The sequence below is a fragment of the Neodiprion fabricii genome, chromosome 2 (assembly GCF_021155785.1).
Source record: "Neodiprion fabricii isolate iyNeoFabr1 chromosome 2, iyNeoFabr1.1, whole genome shotgun sequence".
NCBI classification, from domain to species: domain Eukaryota; kingdom Metazoa; phylum Arthropoda; class Insecta; order Hymenoptera; family Diprionidae; genus Neodiprion; species Neodiprion fabricii.
In genome coordinates, this window is record NC_060240.1 from 12828542 (window position 1) to 12855526 (window position 26985).

At 36.1% G+C, this 26985-nt stretch overlaps 1 protein-coding gene across 4 annotated transcripts; it reads left to right on the plus strand.

Moving 5' to 3' along the window:
• Window positions 1-26494, plus strand: LOC124175813 (PRL-1 phosphatase). 4 transcript variants are annotated; one of them, XM_046556375.1, is made up of 6 exons: window positions 1-150; window positions 21827-22267; window positions 22420-22892; window positions 23334-23465; window positions 23968-24134; window positions 24338-26494. In XM_046556375.1, the coding sequence occupies exons 3-6, from the start codon at window positions 22776-22778 to the stop codon at window positions 24444-24446; spliced, it is 525 nt and encodes a 174-aa protein (XP_046412331.1). In that variant the 5' UTR covers window positions 1-150; window positions 21827-22267; window positions 22420-22775; the 3' UTR covers window positions 24447-26494. The 4 variants fall into 4 exon arrangements, with proteins under 4 accessions (XP_046412331.1, XP_046412332.1, XP_046412333.1 ...); XM_046556376.1 differs by having other exon boundaries at window positions 21827-22263; XM_046556377.1 differs by lacking the exon at window positions 1-150 and adding an exon at window positions 16082-16257.
• Window positions 26495-26985: the final 491 nt, after the last annotated feature.

Below are 26985 nucleotides of genomic sequence, written 5' to 3' on the forward strand. Positions count from 1 at the left end.
TGGTTCAGCCATTTTAATTAGTTGTCCACGGGCTCTTTCGGCGTACGGTCGCGTGCGAGTTAATAGTATACGTTGTCAATTTTTCGAGTTTCGTTTTTAATAACGGACACCTTACCGTTCCTTCCATATTCAATGTGTATGGCTATTGAGGTGAGTACTAACCACCTGAACCATCCTCCCATCTTTCATTCTCTCTTTATTAGCCATTTCGCACCGTACACAACGTGCCGTGCAACAATTATTTTACGTACGATCTTGCATGTGTACAAACGCGCACACAAACACGCGCGCGCGCGCGCATGCATATATACTACAATACATATACAAAGCGTATTCGTATAAGTAGAAATCGATTTTACGCGTGCCGTCTTGTTCCTCTCCTTGCTGCTCTTATCGATGCACGCCGTGAAATCGAACGGAGCGAGTTGGTTTCTAAAATTCACAACGGTTTGCCTCGTCGCCAGCGTCCTGTCTCCCCCACGTATACAGCTCACGATGAATCGCGTACGAATAGGTATTCACTCGTCCGTTCATTCGTCCTCAAATCGGGTTTTCCCCATTTTTTTCACCGGCAAACTCGTTCCCCCGCGGATAAGAAGCGGACGAATGGAGTTAGGGACGAACGCCTGCATCTGCACGTCCGTTTCGTTCGATCGTCGTTCATTGCCCTCCCTCGAGAGACGACCAGAGACGAGGAGCCTACTTTGTTTCTTCCCCATTATATTCCGCCGTCTCGTCAGGCACAGCAAGTCTCGTCTTCCTACTCACACCTACATGCCATACGATTATTATATGTATAAATAGTTTGCGGTGTATTGGTTTCTCTGTGCAAGCACACGGCCGACTGTTTAAACGTTCATAGATAGTATTTTTCTTCTTTTTTCTCATACGTTGATACGATTATTGTGGTTTAAATTTATTATATCCTCTGATATAGTTTACACAAGAAATTCCCTGATGGCGGTAAATAACGCGACATGTAGTTTCTAAGCATCCAATGCACGTATACCTATGTCGTCATAATACATCATTGGAAGCATTGAAAAAACGAGGATGAAGTTAGTAACGTCAATGTAACAATGCATGTTTCGAAGAAATCGTTACGCCGCATCTTCAGGAACGTCTGAATTTTGATAAACCGTGATAAACAGAACATGCTCATATTTTTAAAAGCCAACTCCTGGAAAGACATCCAGATATTGCACCGTAACGATTTTTCCCCTGATGTTTCGTTACGTTAACGTTACTAACGATAAATTCAGTCTCGTTGAAAAAAATTCTTTGTGGCATCGCCACATTTACAGACAACAGAATTCGGTGTGAGAATCAGACTGTAAACAACTACCCGAGGCAAACAGACGCGCATCGGTCGAATTGTCGTTTGTTTGAAAAACTCGTTGAAAAGCTATTGAAGACTATCTGTCGCTGCGTCTGTCTATAATTAATTCTAATATTAAAATATCTTAGTTCTGTAATATTTGTAACACAAAGAAATACTTGGTTTGATGTTTTCACCGGTTTCGCCACAAGCAATTATAAACACCTATTGCACTACGTAAATATTTGCTAGCGAAATTGTTGTTACTATTATTATTATTATTGTTATTGTTATTGTCACACTGAAATGTGCTGCAATGCCTTTAGGTATCGCAGTTAGAGTTGCCTGGGATTGCGCAATCGTTCAACGGTTATCGCTCGCCGGCCGGATAATCTATGTATCTTATATATTCTCGATTTCGACAATTGGAGGTACGCATGATAAATTCCTCTGGTATTTCCAATCAATCGTGATGATGCTATCGCAATCTGCCTTCTGTGAAACCGAGCCACTAGACCTAACAATTCTAATAAACTTTACGTTGCTGCTGTGCGGTTGTTCGACGAGGACGAACTTGACGCTCATCGAGATAAGAATAAACGAACGATAAGATTCAAGAACGATTGATCAGAGTTCGAAATTTGAAATCCAAAATCACGATTTTATCAACATTATGACGTAATATATTCGTTTTTGTACAGTAGAATTGTACTTCGATTCGAGGAAAAGGATAAATTGAATGGTTTAGTAAGTTTGTTCTGAATTTCACAGACGGAATAAGTAATTGAGTATTGAACGATTATCCACCGATATGCATAAAGCAATTGAGCATTGGGGTAATTAATATTGGTCGTTAATAGGACACATACAGAGTACTGTAACGGGGTTGCACGATATTTCCGGGTAACAAATAATCGAAACAATGAATGCCCGACGCATCGATTGGCTCTACCCTACCAATTGTTCTTATTCGGTTGTTGCCAACGATTATCATTGTTATTATTATGATTATTACTTGAGTGATTATTATGATATTCGCTTTCATTCTGACGCACGTACCAACTCATTATCATCATTATTAATACTGTTGACACGCCTGGCATGTGCCGCCTAAATTCCGGATGGTATGTATGCGGCGACTGTACTGGACGTCGGTGTCGTGCTGCTGCATCAAGCAATAAACACCTGGGCGACTTATAGTGAGTTGGATTATACGTAGTAGAAACACTTTCCTGTCTGGCTCCCTTTGTGCCTTCTTACGGTGACGTAGGCATCGCCCTACCTGACTTTCCGTAGCTACGCAAGCTGGAATGTATTTTATCAATTATCTATCACGGCTTAAACTTATCGGCTAATTGTACATAGCTGCACTCTGGACGTAAAGCATTGAAATTACAAACTCTGAATCGAAGGCTTCGAAGTCGCGACTAACGTCAATTGACTTTAAGTTAATTAAAACTATGTGTTCTCGGGGTCGAAAAAATTGTTATACCCACAAATTTCGTGGAAAAACACTCGTGGCAAATGATTTTATAAGTATTATATTGTTACGAAAATTTGAGTTTCACATTTTAAATCCTGGCTATAATTTTTTTATTTCTCACTTTACCAAAGTGGATTGTAAAATTCCTTGCAATGCCGTTTTATTAGAGAGTCTCTAGAGAGGAATAACAGTGTCATAAAAGTTGAATATGTACTAATAATTAAAAAAGCCAATCTATATTTACTTACATTTTCCAACTGTATCAGTGTAAATTGTGTGCACAAGACTGACCAAGATGTAAAAACATTCATTTGCCGCACAGCTACCCGATCTAAACATAAAAGAGATTCGAACTTCATTCGTTCTTCAGAGTATATTGCATTCGAATCTTTGAATAACAGAGTATCGACTCGATCGTATAGCGTAAACCCTGTTAGCCTGGTACTTGAAGCAAATCCGTCTTCAACATACCTGAGACCAATCAAAATCCGTTTGGGACAAGGTCCATGGTCCTCTGTAAGAGTACCGGGAACAAGGTTCGTCGATTATCTTATCGCAGTATTGAACTTAACACCTCGTTGAAACTTCAAACCATGGGTTCAACGTACTTTCTGCAGTGCAAAGTGCATCAAATGCATCGCGGCCGGCGGGCCAGTCGCAAGTCGAGAAGGGCTCCCTGGGTCTTCTGCACACTGCACCTAGTCGATGCTACACTGGCAATCAGGATTGCATGAAGTGCGAAACGCGTGCGTACGCGACCATGTCGGTGTATGTAGAGATCGCACAACATTGTGCGCTTCGGTTGGAAATCCACCTACAGTGATTCGCGATAGGGTCGTCTTACTAATTGTTTGCGGCAGACGCGCACATATGCCTGTATATGTATACAATCGCAGCACAAGCCGAGGACACTACGCCAACGGAATCGTGTATAAAATGTAGATTGACTGAAAACCACAGCTGGGTGGATAAGCTCGAGTATTAGGAGAAAGATTACTTTCTTGCGGGCTAGAAAGCACATTATTACTAATTTGGTCATAATCGACTCCATGTAACACATGTGCGTAAAACATGTATATACTGTATCTTGACATCGAAAAATATCTGCCTGATTTTAGCCAGAGGTTGAGCATATTCAAAGTCACATGTCCACATTTTACGATGAAGTTTGTTGGAGATATTTTCAAACATATGAATCCAATCGGATTATCTTGAGTTCGTGTGAAATCCTAAAAAATCATTTGTGTCCTGTAAATTGAACTAAAGTATGTATTTTGACTTTATAAAGTTACATCAAATCAGACGATTGGAGAAGTTTCAATTCATCTGAATTTAATTTAATAGTTCTGACTCCATGATGGAAGTTCAATTCAATTGGAGTATAGACTTGACGAAGTTACTTGAAGTCACGTAGACTCACAGAAGTCTCTTGTAATGCAGCGACTTGTATATCCTGACAACGCCAAAAGAGAGAGTCAGGTGCAACCTATTTACAAAACCGTTATAACTATGCAACGTATGTGTCTGCATACGCCGTCCATATCATCATCATCATCATCGTTATCATCATTATCTTTTGTACTCTGCTGTTGAAAAGAAGAGAATTGGTATTATGTAGACACCACAATGTGTGAAAAAGCACCTATGCATACCTTACATGTACACATTATGGCGACAAGTATACATTGTTATGACAATATCATTGCAGTAGATACATTGTGTAACGTTTGTACCTGTGTATGATATAAATATGTATAATGCAGAAATTTGTATATAGCCGTATCACTTCATCCAATGAATCGAAAGGTTGAGCGATGCTCTTTACTTGTTGCACATCATCTCGGTCAATTTATTCACCGCGTCAGCGTTCATAATAACTCTTTGGACGAATAGTAAATGACGAAAGCAAGAATATTTTATGAACTCATATATTATTTTTACTACTGAATAATTTCTTATAGTTGTCTTAATATTCACCAGCCAAAATTGTAACAATGATTCCGAATACCAAACAACGTGAATTACATCATCGTATAGGAATTAGATACACTTGGATGCAAGCTTTGGTGATTTTGCAAAAGTTTTTCAATGTCTGAACTCCAATACTCGGATATAAGTTATATAGTTATACTGGCAGTTTAATATTGAATCGTGTTAGATTTAATAACGGGAATCATTTGCTATTACGAAGGCAGAACAGAACAAAAGAGTGTACGTAACATTCGCCTGGTTTTGTCCTCCATTCTTTTTGCACTAACAACGAGAATATCAAACCTCCGGATCACGGATTTTGCTGAAACTTTTACAAATGTTTCTTTGGCCCAAAACATGGAGTTTCTGGCCCCAGTTTTCACCTATTGGGTCCTCCTTCGTTCAATTTACAATAAATCAGATCCTCAATAATTCGGAATTTATACTTCACTATTGGGAACTCTAGCACTCGGATACGCTATCTGGTAGCGATACTTTAAACATCTGAGCGAGTAGGTCGAATCGCATCAGCTGACTTGGACTATGTACTTGTTTGTGTGCAAATTTACAAATTTCTTGTAATGAAAGTTTCATATTATATTTTAAAATTATAAAAACAAAATGTATTTTTATAAAAATACACTTGTCTACATTTGTTTACGTACAGCGTGACCTAATCACTCTGGTGCATATTTTCAACGCTAGGTGCAGTTTCTTAAGCCACGTCTCTGTCAGAGATCCCAATAGCTTTGAAACAATAATATATCCGTTTACACTTGAATCTATAATGTCCTGTCATCGAAACTTCAACAGAGGACAACAAAAATAAATGTACAGGGCAAGTATATACGCAGATTCCATTTATTGTGGCATTTCACTCATCAAACTGCTGACATAGTCAATCAATTTTTACACGAGCTAACATAAAAGCAACCAGTTAAAGATGTTCAACATTTATATTCAGCAGTGATTATTCACTCATTTAATAAAAGTTATTTAACTGTTTCACGACATCAAGCCTAAAAAGAATTAATAGTTCATCGTATCATCGCAGTATCTCCTTTAGAACTAACCGCGCCTCTGACGTCATCGCGTAACCTATCTCGTGTACCACGCAGGGTGACGTCATCGGTCACCCAGGACGCCCACGGCATACCATGTTTCGCTCGCTCGTGCGATCAATGAATGATACCTTGTAACGTCACGCAGCTGTGGCGATATCAACAACTTGCTGCTCGTTTGATGTGTCCAATCATTTCGAAGAATTTTTCTGCCGTTTACAATTAATCGTTCCACTAGTTATTCTACAGAAAATATCTTCACCTGCGTCTGTCGGAGAGTCGTAAAAAATTAATTAGTGCGGCTAATGCAGCTCAGTGATTTGATGGAATGTAACTAAACTGTTGAGGATTTATGAACCAGACCGTCTGAATCAAACCTCAGAAAAAGAGAGACACCGTTTCAGAAAAATCTCCAGGAATTTTTTTTGCACCAGTGATAGTATAACACGAATAAAACAACATCCTTTATAGTATGAAAACTCGAATGGTCTCAAATCATTTGTATTATATGCTAGGAATGTTGCTTCTTTCGTGTTTACCATCATTACTGGTAATTTTTCGAACATTATCTTTCCCTTACGATAACTTTTGATTCAGACGGTTACCGACCGTTTCATCATTAACCTCAAATCCCCAAAACTCCCCTTTTGTTACTCTCACATTCCAGAAAAGTATTCAATGATTGTTTTTGGAAAATGCGACGATCTGTGAATAAAGTTTCCGAAAGTACGCATGCACTATATACCTATACGTATATGTGATATGTTTACTTTGACGTCAATCGTCCAGCCATAGCAGAAAAAGCAACGTCGTCGTCAACCGCGAATGCGATCGAAATGGCGCAACATTGCTCAATAGTGGAGGGTAAAGATTGAAGCGGAAAAATAGAACGAAAGTATCCAAGAAAACCACTATTGCCATTATGCGATTCGTTATCACGAAAATTCGGCTTAATTTAATCTGACAATGACATTGGGCAGATTTTTATGCGTACGATAAAGTGCGCGCAAAAAAAAAGATTCGTGCATGACCATGAATCTCATTGTCAGTAGTAAAATTCGAGAGCCAGCGCTACGGGTGTCGAAAGCTGAAGATATAGCAAAGCATATTTCGATGGACGCAATTTTGTCGTCTTAGATAAAACCACCTGTAGTCATGGAAAGTGCGAATTTCCTTTTCTAATATATTATTTGAACGTGGAGTCGTGACTTCAAGACGCGAGTTGGTTTTATTATTAACAATATTGTTACTGGGTGATTATTCCTCAATGCCTTTGTCGGTTCGTTGCAGCTGCAATGTCGTCAGTAGTTGAGTGCCAGGAAATGCCAAGCCTTTTTTCCGGTTGCTGTATAATGATTCATAGCTTGTCGGTAATGCGCAACAAGAATATCGTAGGTAATCTTGCAATGTCGATGCGATTAAAATTCATTTATCACTAAGTGTAAAACTCTTATCACGTCATGATTAAAGAGAAAAAAATCGAAAATTTTCATACCTGCATTATAATCCCGGTTATATAATTGAAGCGGTTATGTCATGTATAAAGATAAAAAAAACTGCTGCTTTGAATTACCATTGGATTAATATAATCTGAAGAAATTATCATTTCCAATTCTTTTCCTGCATGACCGTACTTGTAAAATATCTTGCTGTTTAAGAATTACAATTTACGATAGAAAGCATTTGAAAGGCAGTGAAAAATTTAAATTTTGATCCTCAAGTTGACTATTTTTGTCTGAAGATTTAAAAGACTTTTAAAAAATAACAATACATGATAAGCAAATGATTCTGAACAGAAGTTTGAAAGATGTATCAATCTATGCAATTCTTAATGTATCAAATTGAATTCGATTGATGAATAATAAAATTCCTTGAAATAAAGAATCTCTTCTCTGATCGTAAACTTCAACGTACTATAAAGCGAATTGTAAGTAACTGTTAATTTCATGTATAAGACTTGGTGCCGAAATTTGAAACACAGCCTCATCATGTCTATATTTATCGTGTTACAAGATAATATATCTATACGAAAAATTATCACGTAGATTAACCGTACAGATTACCCCCTCCCCCTCTCTCTAAACCACTTTTTTTCTATTTGAGTACTCCGATACTTGAAGTAGTACCTAAAATACCCCATACATTTTTAGTTAGTTTGACAATTCCTTGATCGGTGCTTGTTTGCATGTTACTTACAAGACGAGTATCACTGCTAATTCGTGGGTTCTGCTCAAACTTGTATGGTCGTTTTCTTAACCATATTACAAGATAAGGAGCCTATGGCATATACGCATCATCTAATAATCATTTCTCTTAACTCCGGTTGTAAATGATCATACCAATTAGCAGTTGATGCGTGAAATGCCGCCGTCGATTTTACCTGTAGATTAAACAAAGAAAGGCCAAATACATTTTAACACATCCGACTCGCTATACTTTCGGCTTAAGCTACACCCCTATAACTACTACCTGAATATAATTGTAAGAGTCGGAGGACTGGCCCACGCTTCGTATGTATACATATAAAACAAATGGGCCACTCTTTCCAATACGAGCGTCATTGTCAATACGCACCTTCCTTATACTTCATACCCGTAAAATGAATAGTTTCTAATATGTATAGTATATACTACATATCTTTGACATTATACGTAAATGCGTTGTGTCTCAGAATTCGCTGCATGGGAGTCACGATGGGGCAGAGGGGAGGGTTTGGGTTATGTTCGCACAAGCTTACGTCGATGCAGAATCTATGACGCGTGAACAAGTTGGGGAATTGGACTCGGGGCGCAGAGGATGGTGAAGTGGCGACATGGCGCGGCGTTTGACCGAACCGCACGATATCGTAAAGTTCCGTGTCACGTTCGGTACGTCGTATCATAATAAAATGATGCATCGTTTTCAATACAAAGATCTACACTGAATTGGTCGTTTTATCCACGGAGAGCAGAGGAGCAGGAGGTGGGGTATCACTAGGCGGTTGCTATATCGACGACCCTGACTTTGTTGGATCATGCCGACTGGCAACTCGATCCGGACGTGACATCCGCGGGAACATAGCCAGTTCACTTATAGCTAATTATCGCGAGAATCGAGCGCCTCTCTACCGCTTATACTTTGGCTACTGTCCGTTCTGTATCGCCGCGCTCTCTCAGGGTCATTTCAATCTGTCGCTTAGAACCGTACGTGTACGCAATTACGACTGACCAACGCATAAAAACATCTCTCACGTTTAAAAATGATAACAAATATGATGCTACTCTGCACCCTGTACGCCATGTAACTTATACCCTTCGTTTTACCGACCGAGTATAGATTTTATATTTCACATGCAGTCTAATTTGCTTTTTTCTAAGGCGGTGAAGCAGTATTACGCATAATTATGTATAACTAAGGAACTCTCCATTGCAAAACAATTCTGGAATTGATAGGAAGGATATGATAGGTGGCACCGCTATGTTTCGTAGAATATTCATGCCATACGAAAAGTAAACTTCAATATTATAGCCTATGTGAATAGAAATTGTAAGTAAAAGTTCACTTTCTCTATTGGATAAATACTGGTCGAAAATAGTAGTACAACGTATATCATTTTACTCATCATTGTTCCTCCTAGAATTGTCATGGAAAGTGTCCTCCACAATACAACAATGACTCCGTCGGTCGGCAATTATGGAGTAACGTAATTTTTGATTCTCGTGATAATGTGAGAAACTGGAATGTGATTTTTTTTCTTTATCTGATGCGTTTGGTCAGCCACCTAATTTCTATACGGTTGTGCATAATTTATTCGAATGAAACATTTAGATCAAAATCTGGAAATAAAATTAAATATGCCTGACATACAATGTCACTGCAGCACAAGAAGAGGTTGCATCGACTTTCGCATCTGGTTTCTATATTTGAATTTGATGTTTGTGGAAGTGTTGTACATATTAGGCTGTAAGAATTCTTAAGAACTTGAATCAACGACTGAGAAAAGAATTTCTTATCGCTTATTTTTATATATACAACTTTTCTGCAACAAAGTTACATATTTAACTAGAAATTAAAGCAATTTTAGTAAAACTAAGCGAAACGAACGTTTAGCAGATGAAAAAATATCTTGTGCACGAAAGTCATGAGGTCTGAGCTTACATCTTATTCACAGTGTACAAACGTTGGCTTATATTCTAATTATAAAATGATATAAGATTATACACGTACTTCAACTACTGGTATAAAAAGTTGAGCGAGGTTATGACAAAAATAAAACAATAAGTTACTTACGAAATGACTAATATTTTACTCCGTTTTTATGTTTATAATCTATTCATTAAGTTAACGTTATACAACCTCGAATCACTTTATGCATAAATGAATTACCGTCTTTTTATGTATATTTTTGCACTATATGTACCGTACACTATATGTATATACATATGTACGTCCATGCATAAGTGTTACATGTTATCCTGGGTTGTTATCAATACATTAAATCATCACCCGGTATACGTAAACAGAGGAGAAGAAGGTGCTTTAAATAGACAGAACAGGAAGAAGAAATTCGGTTGGCGTACACACGTGGCCAAGATGGGCTTTACGCCCCCCCCCCCTCCCCTCACCGCGCCTCTTTATCCCATACCCCGCTTATAGCAATAATAACTGATTGGCAAATGTCGTCGTTGCGCGAGTTTGTCACGCGACGGTCGGAGATGTCGCCGAATTTTTGAGTATAGATTTGCTACTTGCTATAACCTAACTTAACCTAACCTAACCTACTCATCATTTTGAAGTTTATAACTTGAACCTCGTACCGACTCTGACCGAAAACATTATGGAATTATAAACTCTTTCTAGGCGATTTGAATCCTTCTGGTTCTCAGGCTGTCGTCAGTCTGTCGAATTATGTTTCATTAAAGGCATGTTTCGCTTCGCCTGCAGGGATACGCTCTGCCAGAAGCAGATGGCCTGAAAGCCTTGTAATACGAGAACTTTGCCGCGCTGTGTATGTTTCTGAACCTATTATATACCGACGTATAATTGTATACATGTGTATTCCATGGGCTGGATATATTTCACAAGGTTATTATTAGTCGCGACGGAGCCTATGTCTCGACCTTGACATTAACTGTTGAACCATTCAATTCACAGTAATTCTCCAATCAGAGACCGAATTGATCGTTTTAGAAGTCGTCCTCCTTCTCTACTATGGGTAAACGCATCAAACCGTTGTCTACTTGGTATAAGAAAAAAAAAGTCTTGAAACTCGAGAATTTTTAATACAGAAAGAGCGATGATCAATTATACTTCAAAAAAATTACAATCGTCAAATTTTTTTTTTTTTTTTTTTGTATACCATTGACGTGGTTTTAATGTATTATGGGTTATTTCGTTCAGAAATGAATTCTCTACAAATTGTCTGAGATGAATATATTATTTGTAGGTATAACTCGGTTTGTCCGTTTAAAATGTTGTATGCGAAATTGTTACAAGTTTTGTTTAATAAACTTGGCTTTAATGAACAATGTACCGAATTTAATGAAAATTCATTTCAATTCATCTGCAGAGTATGAATTTACTAAGTAATTGAACCCTGAGTTATCGAAATTGAATGAGCAATGCGATTCTGAAACTACTTTAAAATTACCGATAACTGAACGTTCCTCATTCCAACTTGCGATTCTCAATTTTCAGCATCTTCGAAATAGATCCCTCCAGCAAAATTTAACCATATTAATCTGAGTTTAACTTTTTAAACCCGAATTTCAACTTTCTTTCCTTTGATCAGCTTTTTCATTCGACGTATAACGTTGGATGATGAAATATCCTGAACCTAAGTTGACAATTCTTTCCTACCTTCTGGTCGTCCGTCGTTGTCAGACGCACGTAAAATTATAAATTACCGAGATTATTATCCGCAAGGAATTAATCTTCTTCGAATTCAATTTTAGCTATGTTTTTCTTTCAAATGCGAGTTTCAGTTCGAGCGAACAATTATCTTTCTTAGACAAATTCTGTAGATATTATTTTCCCCATAATGCCATATAAGTGAAAATATAACTAATCGTGAATTTTTATAAATTGAATCCGCGTTTTTAACTCATTTTACGCAATTTCGCCTTCAAGTAGTTTTTCTAGCACCCCAGAAGGACATTAAAAAAACTTCCCTAACCGAACAGAAGCTTTCCATGAGTCGTACGTTTCTCTGTAAATTTTTCAGTACGCGTAGACCATATTTAGATATATAGAAAGGAAATCTCAAAATGATGGTAAATTCTATGCCCCCCTCTGTCGTTGTCCGAATATTGCGCCGATAATGGGCGGTATTAGCTTTTAGGCACAAATCTTATAGGCTAATTTTGGCTTTGCATATAAATTTTAATTGCTTCAATACGACTATCTTTATTGCAGCAGTAAAGGACTCATTACTTATCTGTGTAAAAGCAAACTCGAATGACTCCAAAGCAATTTATTGTTGTGCCAAGTATAAAGAGTATTCGGTTAGGTATACAATGTGTTCGGTCAGGTATAAAAATTTGAAAATCTTACGTGATTGGAATTTTTCGAAATGGTGGGTGAAATACTATTGCTTTTACTTCTTGCGATTGAATGCGATTGAACGAATCGGTATTGTTGAAGTGCACGAATGAATTTTATATTATGATCTTACTATTCGTAAATTACTTCGAAAACTTGAGTACATGATAAATAAATTTACAGCCGAAAATAAGTTTAGTCATTTTATCGCCGAAATTTACCTGTTGATTTGAAGTGAATCTGTATAATCGTTTATTCTTTGCATTCGCAAACATTGGCTGCGTGTGGCGGTGACGTGTCATACGTTCCAAATAAGTGTAAACAGTTTTATTGAAAAGTCAATTAGTTAGCCAGCGCCCTGCAGCGTTGCTGGTGTAAAACGAGGTCAGTCAGCTATTCGCTCCATCACTCACTACGGCGTATCTTATAGTTATAAAACTATGTGTACGAAAACGTTATTCTTGGAAAATTCTGCAAAAAAAATATATTTCTTGTACCGTCAATTTTCAACTATTAAAACTATTTTTGTTTATTTTTTATTCTTCATACCATCTACTCAAAAAGAAATTCATTGTTTACTTTCATTACTAAGCAAAAGAAAAAATTATTCTTTTTATAAAATATGAACCGATACGCAACTAGTCGACGCTGCTTTAGAGTAGAAGTATATTTATAAAATTAAGAATTTCGTTTTATAGTTAGAGTTAAAGATCCTTTTCAATGGGCAAGTAAGAAACTAAATCATTTGATCAGATGAGTAATTAAGAAAGTCGTGACCTCAGAATTATTTTTTTTCTGCTATCAAATGACAAATATTGTAGTCTCACTATTCCTGGTGATTAGATGATAGTGGTAATTTTTTAGCTGTGACAGTATCTTGACCTTGATTGTATAAAATAGATGAATATATAGAAGGCTGGATAGATTAGACAATTGGATTAATTTTTCCAAACTTGTTACACGTATAACCTTTATAATCGATTAATCCCTTCTCTACTATTGTAACTATCCCGTTGACACACGATATTTCGTATCGTATGATGCACGCTGAGATACCTGACACCACTTACATTACGCCTTCAAAGATTTTGCGCAGATTTTTATGATGATTCAATTGTATAAACAACCGTTGCGTTTTCTTTTTCAAAACAAGTAATAAAATTTAATAAAAAATAAAAACAAACAAATATAATGTAACGTCTGCAGTTGAGCATACCTACTAAGAAATTGTAATTTAGTCAACAATATAGATTGCATTGTTACAAAATATTGTTAGAATATTACAAGAAAACTTGGCGCTATTTACGATTTTTAATATGCAGATTATAGTTGTCAATGCTATAAGTTTCCTGCTACCAGTTTCGTCAAACTATTGCAGTAGTGGCAATAAGGTAACTAAGTATGACAAACTCAGCGAATGAGATTCCACACTTCTTTCTGCACCTGCAGAGTGACGAATGATTCAAACTTTGGAAAATGGTAGGATACATGATCGCGGTTATGTGGTGATTAGCCCTTCATTCGGCATGTGGGCGCCGTAGAGCCCCCCAAGCCTTTAATTTTTTTCTCAGCTGCAAAAAAAAATAAAAATTTCCGGCACTGCCATTTCCAGTACCTCCCAGGAACCTTCCTATAAAGCCAATGCCTATGTTGGAGCGTTGTTTTCATCATTCATTTTGTAGCCAAAGGTCATTAAACTTCTATGGGGGGTCTCCACGGACCCCACGCGCGTACCAGCGTTACTGATCGTGGTGGATAACGGGAACAAATATTATTTGTGATACAGAAACGTAAAAGCCATTTCTTTGGTGGGTCACTTGATATTTTTACAATAGTTGAAGATCACATTAATGACATACAGTTGGGAATTTATAAATACTTATTTGGTTGGTTTTTCTCATTACGTGTACTTTTTCATTGGTCGAAAAAGGTGATTGTCCTAAGTCAATAAAAACTGTACTCTTTTATTGAAAAATTTTGCCCCATAGATTATTTTCCTAGTTCATATGTGAGTCTTGGTAATTATGCTCAAAAAGAATCATTTTTATGCAAATAGTTTTTTCCTGCGACATATCATCCATAGCGGTCAAATTTTTAGGTTTTTAGACTTCTCAGATGAAATATTGTTTATTTATGATAAGCAATGAATTTGAGATTTGCAACCCGTAAATCCGTATTACCAGAAATAGAGACAACCGTAGTTTTCAGTATAAAACCGTTTATTTGTATTACAAATGAAAATATTGCACCAACAAAATGTTGTCTCCGAAGATCCCACGTGGTAACTGGTGTTACGAAAGCTGACGGACCTAACATAGGGTTAAAGAAATTTCCGTAAATAAACAGAAACACCGTATAAACATATTTGCAGCTGATTCTTTGAGCTGAGCAACTGGTAAGGTGCCACTGACTGAGAACGCATGAAATTGTAGTTAGGTAACTCGAGTAGAATGACACAGTGCGTAAAGTTGAGTTATTGGATAGTGCGCTTGCGCCGAAAAAAGCTCTAGTGTGTCAAATATAGCATTTCAATCGTGCCCATGGGCCAACGTTGTTTTACCACACTGTTCGGAAATGGAAGACCTCGCACACGCATACACGTTACGCAGGCTTCAAAAATCGAACTTTCCAAGCAAGTGTCGATATAATTACGTTTCCCGAATCTGTCGGTAAAGCAGGAGGGCCCGACATGCTCATTTCAACATAACCATCGAATCAACGCAGGCACCGAGTACGTTGTGCCTACGTCGGATACGTAGGTGTGTGGTTGCGGTTGGGCGGCGGGTGACGTCACGGCCGTCACGGCGCCAGGTTTGATTGGGGGAGGGGCTTGGGAGGGGATAAATGTACGGGCGCAACAGGGTGGGGGATAGTCATAGTCTTCTTCGTCTCGTCTCGGCGCGTTCTATTTTAAACGTCGTACGACCGCTGGCCCAGATTCTGCGCGACCGTTGTGACTGACGCGAGTGGTTTGTTCGCTTCTCTGCTTTTTCTATCATTGAAAATTTTCGATAAATCGGAATAATCAGTTTCAATCGTACTGTGAAAAATTGCAACGATAACAATAACGTGATAAAAAAATAAAAATAAATAAAAATACAGTTCATCGACGGATTGTTCTCGATCGTTTTCTGGACACAAAAATCTGAATTCGCTGTTCAATTACAAGTTTCAACTCTAAAAAGTTTTCTCCTGGTACTCAATTTTTTCTCTCTTCAGAATACGCGGCAACCTGCACGATGCAGTGTAACACCGGTTTCTAAATCCTAACGTCATTTAATGTTCGTGATTGTTGTATCCGGTGGTAATTTACCACCTGACAAACGCAAGAGATAAATATAACAGTACTTTCCTTATTTTGTTTAAACGTACCGTATCCGTTATAATTTATTGTTATTTTTATACGTAAATAAATATAAGACTACCGAGGTGCATTGAATTTTGATAGTAAAACGAAGCTGATAACGAGTGATTTTCGATTATTTAATATTTTATAAACACTTTGATAACTCTAGTTTGAACGGTGACACAGTTTTCTATAAATCAAGAACTGTATTAAAAAAAGGAAGAAAAAATTGATAATTCCTTTTTAATAGATTCTATAGTGACGTGAATTGTTGTGTGCTCTTCGTATTATCATACGGTTTGTGTTTAATATAAGATGTGACTCATCTCTACTCTACCTACAAATATGTATACATGATACATCTACATGAAATTCGGTAATAATTGTTGATTAATATAAACGTACAATATACATGTATAACGGTATACATGATTTTTGCTATCATATATCCGTATTATATGCGAAAATAAGAAGCAGTACAGTGGAAGACGTTTGAAGTTGAAAGAATATTCTTGACGAATAGAATAGGAAATTTCGAACACCAGTAAATGAGATTAAGGTAAGAAGATACATGCAATAATGTATACGTACATAAATTATGAGGCCAAGTTATGTACATTTTAGAGTATATTTTTTTTTGTATTCTTAGTTTGTACATTTTATCTTGATATTAAAGTTATTGGATACAATTAAAAGTACGAGATAAAATGTCTTTGTGCTGCAAAGTAACCTGGAATAAATTGAGCATATCACTGATATGTATGTACGAGTATGATAACTAAGTTCTTGTAGTATTTGTGTCAAATATTGAGGTCATGTCTACCTTCACGTCGTTCACGAAGTTTATGTACGTAATTTCGGTGATTTTGTGCAACATGACAGAACCTTATCTCCGAATGAATGAGATTAATATCTTGAAACGGAATTTTGTATGTTTTTTTTTTTCGTTCCAATCTGTACGAAAACTGGTTGGCAAAATTTGAGTATGCATCATATTTATAGAATCGGCGCTAAAAATATGAAAGCTGTTTGTGTTTTTGAAATAATTTTATAAATATGCGTACTTAACTTTGACATTCTTCCAAGAAAAAAAAAAAGAAAGTCGAGAATTAAATGAACTGGAAACAAATTCAAAATTATGAATTTCATTATGTTTTTTTTTCATTTGTTGAAGGTTTTCCATATACTTTCAACAGATTATCGATCAACTTGGAGTTATTTAATCATTTAATGACACGTCTATTTCGTACTAATTTGATCGCGACTATCGCTAACGACAAGATGTGACGGTTAAAAACACATTTTATTCCCAAACGTATGAGATTGCCTTATTGGTTTACTTTCTTATATATGTATTGGAAGAGCCGATGCATATTTGCTCGCTCCCCTGTCAAACACTAAAATGTATGGTACACGCTTGCACACCTATGCATGACCAATGTGTCCCTGTGTATATACGTACCGAGACAAATATAACTCCGTTTAAAAATATTTATTTTGTCTAGTTAAGCTCTTTATACATATATCATCTTGTATCTACCCGGATGTGTGTTGAGCACCGACGCGGCTGCCGCGCATACGCTTTACGTATGTAAAAATACACAACAAATACATACGTATATATTATATATATCTTTGAAATCTTTGTACACTCAAAGCCCCCAGTTTGCATACATGCACATCATGTCTGTTGTAAATACACAATCACGTGTGTACAATGTACATACATATGCAACCTTAATCTCGCGTGTCGTTGCTGTATAAATGCGTACACAAACTCATCTACATGTATACAATATTGCCATTTTTTATATTATTACGTACTTCCAAATCTCGAACGAAATTAATTATTAATTTTTCGCACCCAATGCAGCTGAAAGAAAAAAGTGAAAAAATCACTACTTGGTACATATACTCACACTTCTCTTGTTGAACCCCGCATTCCGTAGACTGTTTTTGAAATTATTATTGTTATTGAAAGCGTTATTTAATATTCGGGTTCGGCAGTTGCTTGAGATCTATAACTTGTCAGGGGACAGTTACCTCGGCTGCGGCCTCGAGATGGGTACAAAGAACCCTCATATATATATATATATACATACACGCAATATGTAGCATCCAGACTACAAGATCACGCCCGCCGAAGTTCGTGTCTCCGCCGGCAATTGACCGCGAGTGTGCCGCATCGCATACTTGTATATATACTTTACCCAACACTGGAGTGAAAATGTATAACCTTTTTTGAAATTTGCTCGTCCCAGCCATGATAATGATGAGAGATCAGCGCGTGTGTGTAATGCATATTTCTCATGTGAATTCCTGTATCCAATTGTCATTAATTAAAGTATTCACGATTCGGTTAAGTCGGGATAGAAAGTTATCTAATACCATATTTAAATATAATTGTAAAAGTCGTTAATCGCCGCTTGTTTTACTCTTTATCAACTCAGTGTAGGGAAACTAGGGTGTAAACGCTCGCGTAGAGTTTTCCGTCTTCGTATTCGTGTAATTTTTACTAAAACTGAGGATAAAAGGATCAGCTGATTGCCCAGTGCGGCGCCATGTTGCTCTGGTCACGATACGTCTGGGTTTACTTTGGGTTCTTATCAGGCTTGTAAACTTTTATAAAGTCGCACTAAACGCGTGCATTATGTGTAATGTTTGCCTATAAACATTATTTCTAATTCATTCGTTGATCCTAAAGCGAAAACAACTGCTGTAAACTGTATTGGCTTCGCATATACAAAATTGTATTAAAATCATTAAACGCACTATAATGCAATGACATGCTTTATTATTAGCATTAAAATGTTTGTGTATTGTTATCATATCGCATGTGATGTTAATACCCGATTGAAGCGTGTACGCTTAATGTTGACCTAGACATTCCTGCTCTTTGGCCTCAAGATTTAGATCTGCCAAAGAGCGGCAATTTTAAACTGGCATGAAGTTCCTCGGGAGTTATTTCGCTTGGCTGGGATACAAAATTCATCCTATGCCAGTTTTATATATACATGTATACGGCAAGGCAACCAGAATGTTATCGAAAAGACGTAGAAGTATTTTCTTCTTAAAGATGCTGCGACAATCTTCACTCACTGGCCGTCGACATGCGCGGAGTTAAAAATAAATCGCCTGTTTTCACTTTTTATTTTTATTCTTATTTTCATTTATTCCAAGCTACCTCAACTCGCCTTGTTTTTCATATATTGCGCAGATGATATAGTGCGCCTGATCTTCGTATTGCTGTCTTGAGGAGGTCGTTATTATATATCGAATACGAGATGGCTTGTATTCAGTTGAAGTTATACCTACCTCAAAGATAAACTTGCGCTTTGCACAAACATGATATTTTAAAATATCTATGAGCATAACAATATTTATTCATAACTTGAGTATATCCGTAATATATTTTTTTCAATTCATAATCTTTTTCGTACCAAGTTTGTGTAGGTGTTTTCTTTTTTCCAATTTATCAAATATTCAATTTTCAATATAATCCTAAGTTGGCACCTTCAGTTAGAAAACACGTATGCAAGAATTTTCACCAATAGTGTAATCGCAAACCAAAAATCTAACGAACTCAAAATCCTTGGATTATATAGGTGTTGTAATTAATATTCAGATGTCTCGCGATTGCATGTCTCGACTTTGAAAGAAATTGAATCTAATCTGTGGTTATGCGGTTTTCGCGGTTCCCGAATCGTTTCGTATTGCGAATTGAGCATTGTCAGCTTTGAAGTTTCTTCCAAGTCAAGAAAACTACACCGGCTGATTATCAACCTTCTTTCAAACAATCCTAATCTCAGTTTCCATCGATACGTCCACGATGTTACATGTCAATTAACGCTGACCGTATAATCAGTGAAATCTACACAGTTTCATAATATCTGTTACTTTTTCGAAGGTGATTTTTGTTGGATGTATATTATTACGTGTCTACTCGTACCGCCTGATGCTTGTATAAATATCACCGATAAATACTAAGTCAATCTTTAGAGAAATCCAAGGATGCATGATTTACAATCCTGTGAGAATAAACGTTGAAATATGTAGTTACATTTTAGCAACGATTTGAATTTTGACGTGGTAAAGAATTTTCATCATAGATCGTTGTACGAATTCTCTCTCAAATTTGATGCAGCTTATTGTTAGCATAACAAGTTACGTGAAGTCGTTTCAACATATCAACCGATTTCCGTGTTCTTGCCCTCGAATTGTTCAGAATAGCTACCTTTATTGTTTGAATGAACAACTTTTTTGTAGATTAGGTTTTACTTCAGTAGACGCTATAAATATGAATAAGGTGAGAGCATGTGAAAAAATGCCAAATTTAGTTCCGATTGAACGATAAAGGCATCTGTGCTGAGCAGTTTAACACCTAGAACATCCGGTCGTATAGATAATGCACGGCTCAAGTCCAATCCACCCACGTTGAGAGAAGTTGGCAAAGGTGAACTAAGTCATTGTATAGTGCTAAAAATATTTGCAAAACGAGGAGTATTTGAATCGGTGCACACGACCTAAGACACGTGTATAATCCTAACAATAGGTATCAGATACTACACTTCTTGGCTTATTCTTGAACGGAATGTTAATTACTGTCGTACGATTACTTGTACGTAGACTTTCATTCGCCTCGAATTTGAATTGTTGTACGTATCGTAGTTGCTGGGGTTTTCATGTATTCGCTAAGTTATCAATGAATCTGTAAATCCCAATGTTTACAGACTGAGTATTGCGATTCTCAATCTTATTCAGAACGTGAACTGGTCAAGTGAATTTCAAACAACTTTATATGTGACAAATAATCAGAATCTTTCGAGACGGCTAATCGATAAGCAAGCGAATTTTATCTACATTGTCAAGTCAATGTACGATGATCGAGATGCAAGCGAAGAATTCCATCATATTTGTCAATACAGAAGTATAGAGAATAAACTGCGTCACGGGTCATTGGACGATGTTATTCTTTTCTGGAAAACTATAAACCTAATCACATACCTGAGGCATTAGATGTAGCTCGGAAAGATACAGAAGAACGTTCGCGGGATCGGTGCTTTAATCTTTGAACTGCTGGTTCTAAAAAAATGGAAATCCAATTCTATGCATCGCGTTCAACCGCAAATCGATTACAGTTTAATCGACGGTGAATCAACGAATGATAAAAATATCATTTTTGGAGGGGGGTGGGGGGACAAAACAACCGTGAATATAAAAATATCTACGACTACCCTGATTATCGTCTTAGTTGGTATTTTTGTAATGGCCGGCAGTTGTATTTAATTGAAAAAGACACGACGTTTTGTATGCCCCGGTATTCGTTCAACTAAACCTCAGCTGATCAACTCTTGCGAGGCCATATTGCCCTGACATTGTACAGATCAGCGTTGCCAACCTTAAAGAAATTTCTCTAGATCAAAAGAAGTTAGAGCCCGTTCAAAGAAAAAAGAAAAGTTGTCTTCTTATTAAGGAATATTGACGATCTTGGACGAAATCTCAAGACTGATAGCGAAATCTCTAAAAATGGTCTGTGAAATCGAAACAATAGATTGAAAATCAACCAATTGTTAGGTTCCTGATAAAATATGCACTAATTAGATAGCGTCTGCAATTTGCGATGGGAATTATTTGACAAGTTGGTAGCCCTAAATATTAAAAACAAAAAACTTTTTATATAAGTAAAAGTTTTTAATATCTTTATACTGCCTGTGTTATCTTGCTCGGTAATTATCATTATATATTTCTAAAAAAAAATTATCCATGTTTATAAATGCGAAAAAATTAAATCTATTATTTATTCCGGTATTTATTGAGTTTCAATGCCATCAAACATCACTCCTGAAAATAAGAAGTATAAAGAATTATTGCCGCGCCATTAAGACATCTAAAGAATTATTGTGATACCATCTAAATAAGAAATCTAAATAATTGTTTTGGCGCCATTTGAAGAAATGTTTATCTAATAGGTTGGCAACGCTGGTACAGATTCCAATAGTACTTACGCACGTTGTCCTCAAATAACAATCGCACTTTGTTCCGATTTTATGTTGTCGGCATAAAAAGAATTTTTTTTAACTGGTCAACAATTACGACTAATAATTTTTTTCTCGTTCTTTTTGTTCCAGTTTTCTGGTGAGTGCATCCTCACATACATGGAGTTTCAGCTGGACAGCGCAGAGTACTGCCAGGCCCAACACAAATAGATAGAGAAAAATAAATACAAAGAGAAAGAGCAAGGGAGAGAGTGAAACGTGCCCCAAAAAGTTAAGAAAAACTGATTAGACAGCTGTAAAATAGAAAGAAGAAGAGGAAGAAGAAGAAGAAGAAGAAAAAGAAGAACTAAAAGACAGGAGATAACGTAGAAAAAACGTAAACAAACGATCTGGCTATTGTCAGATATAAAAACCAACCATCAACAGCTAGTCACAAGCACACACGTACATACATATACATCCAAGACGTAGAGAATTTTATTAGACACAATTTATTAATTAGTTGTTCGGACCCAGAGCTGAACCTCAAGGACATCCCTTCCCCAAACCGCCGGAGCACCTTGTGCCAAGTAGGTAATTATTCGCAAAAGGTCAACATCTTTTGCATGTTCCTAATAAAAATTACTAATCCACTTTCATTTTCATCAAAAAATATTCCCTGAACTTTTGCAACGTTAAATTCTGCGTTTTCAAATATTTGACTGTTCTTGTCTTTCTGATTTCAGATAAACTTCCGAATAGTGAAATCACTGTCAAAAAAGAGGCGTATATCATCTTATCCACCACCACCAGATGTAACTTAACCCCGACCCTCAATTTGACCAGGTTTTGAGAGGGCTACATGCGAGAATCTATCGTTCTTCTATCCTCTGTGTGACGATAATAACAAGAACAAGTATTGTTTCTACCAACCAGTTGAAGAAAAAGAAAGGAAAAACGATATAAGACTGACTTATCTATGGGCTAAACTTGTTGAGGGGAAGAAAAGCTCTTCATTTTTATTGCCTAGGTGCAGTGTTATAGATTCATTTTCGTAACGCCGGCGGGAAATATTATTTTTTATTTTGAGGACAATTAGGAAATGAGCAACATGAGGGTCAAAGACATCAGGCCGGCACCCGCCGAAATTGAATACAAGAATATGAAGTTCCTCATAACTGATCGACCCAACGATCAGAACATCCAAACTTTCATCCAGGTAAATATCACCCTTGTCTTCTTAGATTTACTATTCAAAGAATAACAATCTAAAATGCTCTTTAAAATCGTTTAACGTCGTGCAAGTTGTACATTGAATTACATATCTCAGACAAATGTCATTGAATTATGTAATTCAATCTGAAAAAGTTCCAATTCATAGAATTTCTCGTAGTTTCTCAAATAATTACAGACGAAACTTCAGGTATCTTAATCGTATTCCATATGAAAAATCTCTGTTAAAGTTGAATGTAATTTAATTCAAACTGATTGATCATGTAGACTTCTTTGAATTTGTTGTACAACTAGTGCAGCGAAAATTCACAACTCTTGGAGCTTCGATGACTTTATACAATTAGTACTATTTTATATAATAATTTCCTATGGCCAATTAGCAAATGACTCGTGTCTTCAGAATCAGTTTGACTCCCACTTTTTTCAGGAGCTGAAAAAGCACAATGTTAAAGAAGTGGTGAGAGTGTGCGAACCAACGTACAAAGTTGAAGAGTTGAAATCGGAAGGTATTAGTGTCCTGGATTTGGTCTTTGACGATGGAACATTTCCGCCTAGAGAGGTAATCACCGAATGAATAATATAAATAACTAATTTTGCCGTGTGATGTTCGTATTTTTTACACATTTTTTAGGATTTCAACAACAACTCAGGTTGTAAATAACAATTACAAATTCTACAACCTTATTAAGTTGTGTATCTAAAATGTTCTGCTGATTTGAAACTGTTTCCTGTACCATCACTATGCAGTATACCTAAGCTAACCTAAACTTATCCTATTATTCTAACTCATGTAACCTAGTTACCCTTATGTCGTAGAATATTGTACAATAATATTACGGCAATGAAGACCGTTTAAAACGCGTTTCAGCTATCATAATTTGTCACGTAATTTCTTTGATTAATTGTTATTGAGAAGTCGAAAAAGTATAACTTTTGCTGTGTAATTCAGATATAACACATTTAATGTGCGAAAAATAATGAAAAAATAGTAGCAAATTTGATCATATTAGTTGTATAATCTCATGCCGTTGAGTCTACTAATATTGAGTTTGGTATTTTAGGTCGTTGACGAGTGGTTCGAGTTACTAAGGAAACGATTTGGTGAAACGCCTGACGCCTGTGTCGCTGTTCACTGTGTTGCTGGTCTTGGCCGAGCACCTGTCCTAGTTGCGATAGCCCTAATCGAACTAGGACTGAAATATGAAGACGCTGTAGCACTCATTCGAGAGTAAGTGTGTGGTCCAAATATTATTCCTAGCAATTCTCCATATCACTTTAATCTCGTCGTTATTTGTAATGATTAGTAATACGAATTGAGATGTAATTGAACTTATAATTTATTCGTTTCTTGGTTATTGTTATTTCTAATTCCATTGTTTTTCTGTTTTTTTTTCTTTTTTTTTTTTTTTTTTTTTTTTTACCAATTTACAGAAAGAGGCGTGGCGCTATCAATGCAAAACAGTTGGCTTTCCTTGAGAAGTACAGGCCCAAGTCCCGACTGAAGCTCAAGAATGGGCATAATTCCTGCTGCGTCCAGTAGATAACAATAACACAACAATTTGAAGAAAAAAATTTAAAAAAAAAAATAAAAAAATTCATTACTCAAATAAAACAAAAAAAATTTGAAGGAGAACAAAGAAAAACATAATTTCAAATTGACGTCTATACTAAGAATTGGAAAAAGAAAAAAAAATACCACAAAAACTACTGATGATTTTGTATGACATTCATTCGGCTTCTGTGGTAGGTATGCTGGACACGCAATAAAATTGAGTCATATTAGAGTACCGATTATTCGAAACCTCGAATGTGTTACGCCAGTGTGGAAATGCAACCCAGATTTTGTTTCCACATCAACACACAATTCGTTGTCATGCAAGATGTATACTTTACTCTTGAGGGAAATCTGAAGTACAGGAATTTGGCTATGCGGAGAAACAAAATACATGCATATAATTTGAACTTGAACTTTATTTAATAACTCCCAGGAAAAAATTAATAAAATTCTATTCACCATCATTTATGTATTCCCTGCTATTGTTTGTATTTATTTCTTTGTGGTTGTAATAACTGAACATATTATTTTCTCTATTTTTCGAATGTACCCTTCGATGAAACGTTCTAAATTTTTCCTTTGACTTTATCATTGCCTACCAAATATTCAATTACCGTCATGTTTCACGTACACAGTGTATGAGCCCGACTCAGCACTAATTCATAGATAGGAAATATTTGTATGCTGCGTGTTAGAACGAAATTCGAAATAAATTTTTAATGTTCATTATCGACTTTTAATTAGTCCATATGTCAATGGGAAATGATACGTCATAATATTTACACGAAGAAAGATGATTATTTTTGAACCTTCGAAATTTTTGCTATTTGCATTGAATAAGAATCATTATTATTGTTATTATTATTATTAATTACTATATTCGATATAAAAGGTACTAGTTTTGTGTTTAAAAGAATTTGTATAATATCATTTTCGTTTTTTAATTAGTTAGCCAATTGTTTTCGACTCTTGTAGTCGCGCTACTTTCCTTCCTTGTATTACATCGTCTCTAGCTTAATTCTTTCGTTATTGTTCCTAATTTTGACACTTGGAGTTGCGTTTCCAACAGGATAAATAAACGAGGCGATTAATATAGTAATTCTTTAAGCAAATTAAACAGAAAATATACAACAAAAACAATAAATTAATGAATAAATATTATTGGAAGAAGCGTTAATCGAGAGTCGGTAATGCGAACTACCTTCCACTGCTACCACTACTATATTATTACCTTGAACGAAAGAAAAAACACAATTAACTTTAACGCTATGCACACACGTATGTAATATTTCTCTACTACATGGGATTTATATATGTATTTACGCGTGTACATATCACGTCAGTCTTAACGCAGCTCGATGGCAATTTTATCAGAAAAAAAAACTACAAGAAATGAAATAAAAAGATACACATAGACTCCAAGGAAAAGTGTTGCGATAAAGACTAATTGCCGCATTTTTTCGTAACTTTTCAACGCGATGATTTAAACTCGTAATTTAATGTCAAAGTACGAATAGAGGATATTTTATTTTTTTTTCATAAAATTGCCACCGCCGCTGTGCGCCACACTAAACTGTGTTCAAAAAATAGAAAAGTCGATATCCTAATAAATTGATGGAAACTCAACTAACTTAATTACGTGGATCATTTCGTCAATATTCACTCGTTCAACCGCAGTGAATGTATTCTTACTTTTATCTTGAACTAAGTTAACTAACAGTCGTTTTGGTTGGGGCAAAATGGCGTCGCACTGAATGAAACAATAATGATTTTGGGTTAATAACAAGGCGCAAAAAGAATTGAGTACGCTGTTGAACTTTGCACTTTGTAATGGTAACAATAAGTCAATATAAAGTAAAATACGTAAAATGTAATCACTTTTACAATTGAATTTGGTTCTGGTAGTTGATGTAATTCATTTGCTGCTAAAAGTTGGCGTCTTCTGAATTCGCGAATCCCAAAACATCGCTTGAAAAATAATCTAATATGAAATAAACTTGCAGCGTACAGAGAATGTCCGTTACAAAACTGTTCGATCTTTTTTTTCTTATCACGTCCGTCTGGGTTGCGCGATTATGCAATGAGCTGTGTGATAGATACGTAAAATCTTCTATAACATTTAATTTATTACTGTTATACTATAATACTTCTTTCGTGTTGATGCGAAAGCTGCAATAATTTTTTGTAACAGATGATGGGGTTAATAAGGCGTACCACTGTTTGTCACATTACCAAAAAACCACGTTTAGTTTGTGATACTCTTTAATTTACGAAAATCATACTGAAATTATATAATTAACTTTATTCTACGTGGTTACGCATGATCCCTTACAAATAAATCATCATCTTTATTTTATCGAATAATCAATCGCATATTATTATAATAATCATATACTTATTATGTTATATGTATACTTTCACGAATGCTTTTTTCTACTATTACTACTACGACTACTGCTACACCTGGTACTACACTAATACTATTATTACTTTCTTGATGCCAGGAAGAAATAGTGAGAAAAAA

Bases quoted from the DNA above. Each gene is read 5' to 3' on its own strand.
- LOC124175813 (XM_046556375.1), top strand. From the start codon at position 22,776: ATGAGCAACATGAGGGTCAAAGACATCAGGCCGGCACCCGCCGAAATT. The intron at 22,893-23,333 runs GTAAATATCACC...CACTTTTTTCAG, and splicing joins ACATCCAAACTTTCATCCAG to GAGCTGAAAAAGCACAATGT. The intron at 24,135-24,337 runs GTAAGTGTGTGG...ACCAATTTACAG, and splicing joins GCTGTAGCACTCATTCGAGA to AAAGAGGCGTGGCGCTATCA.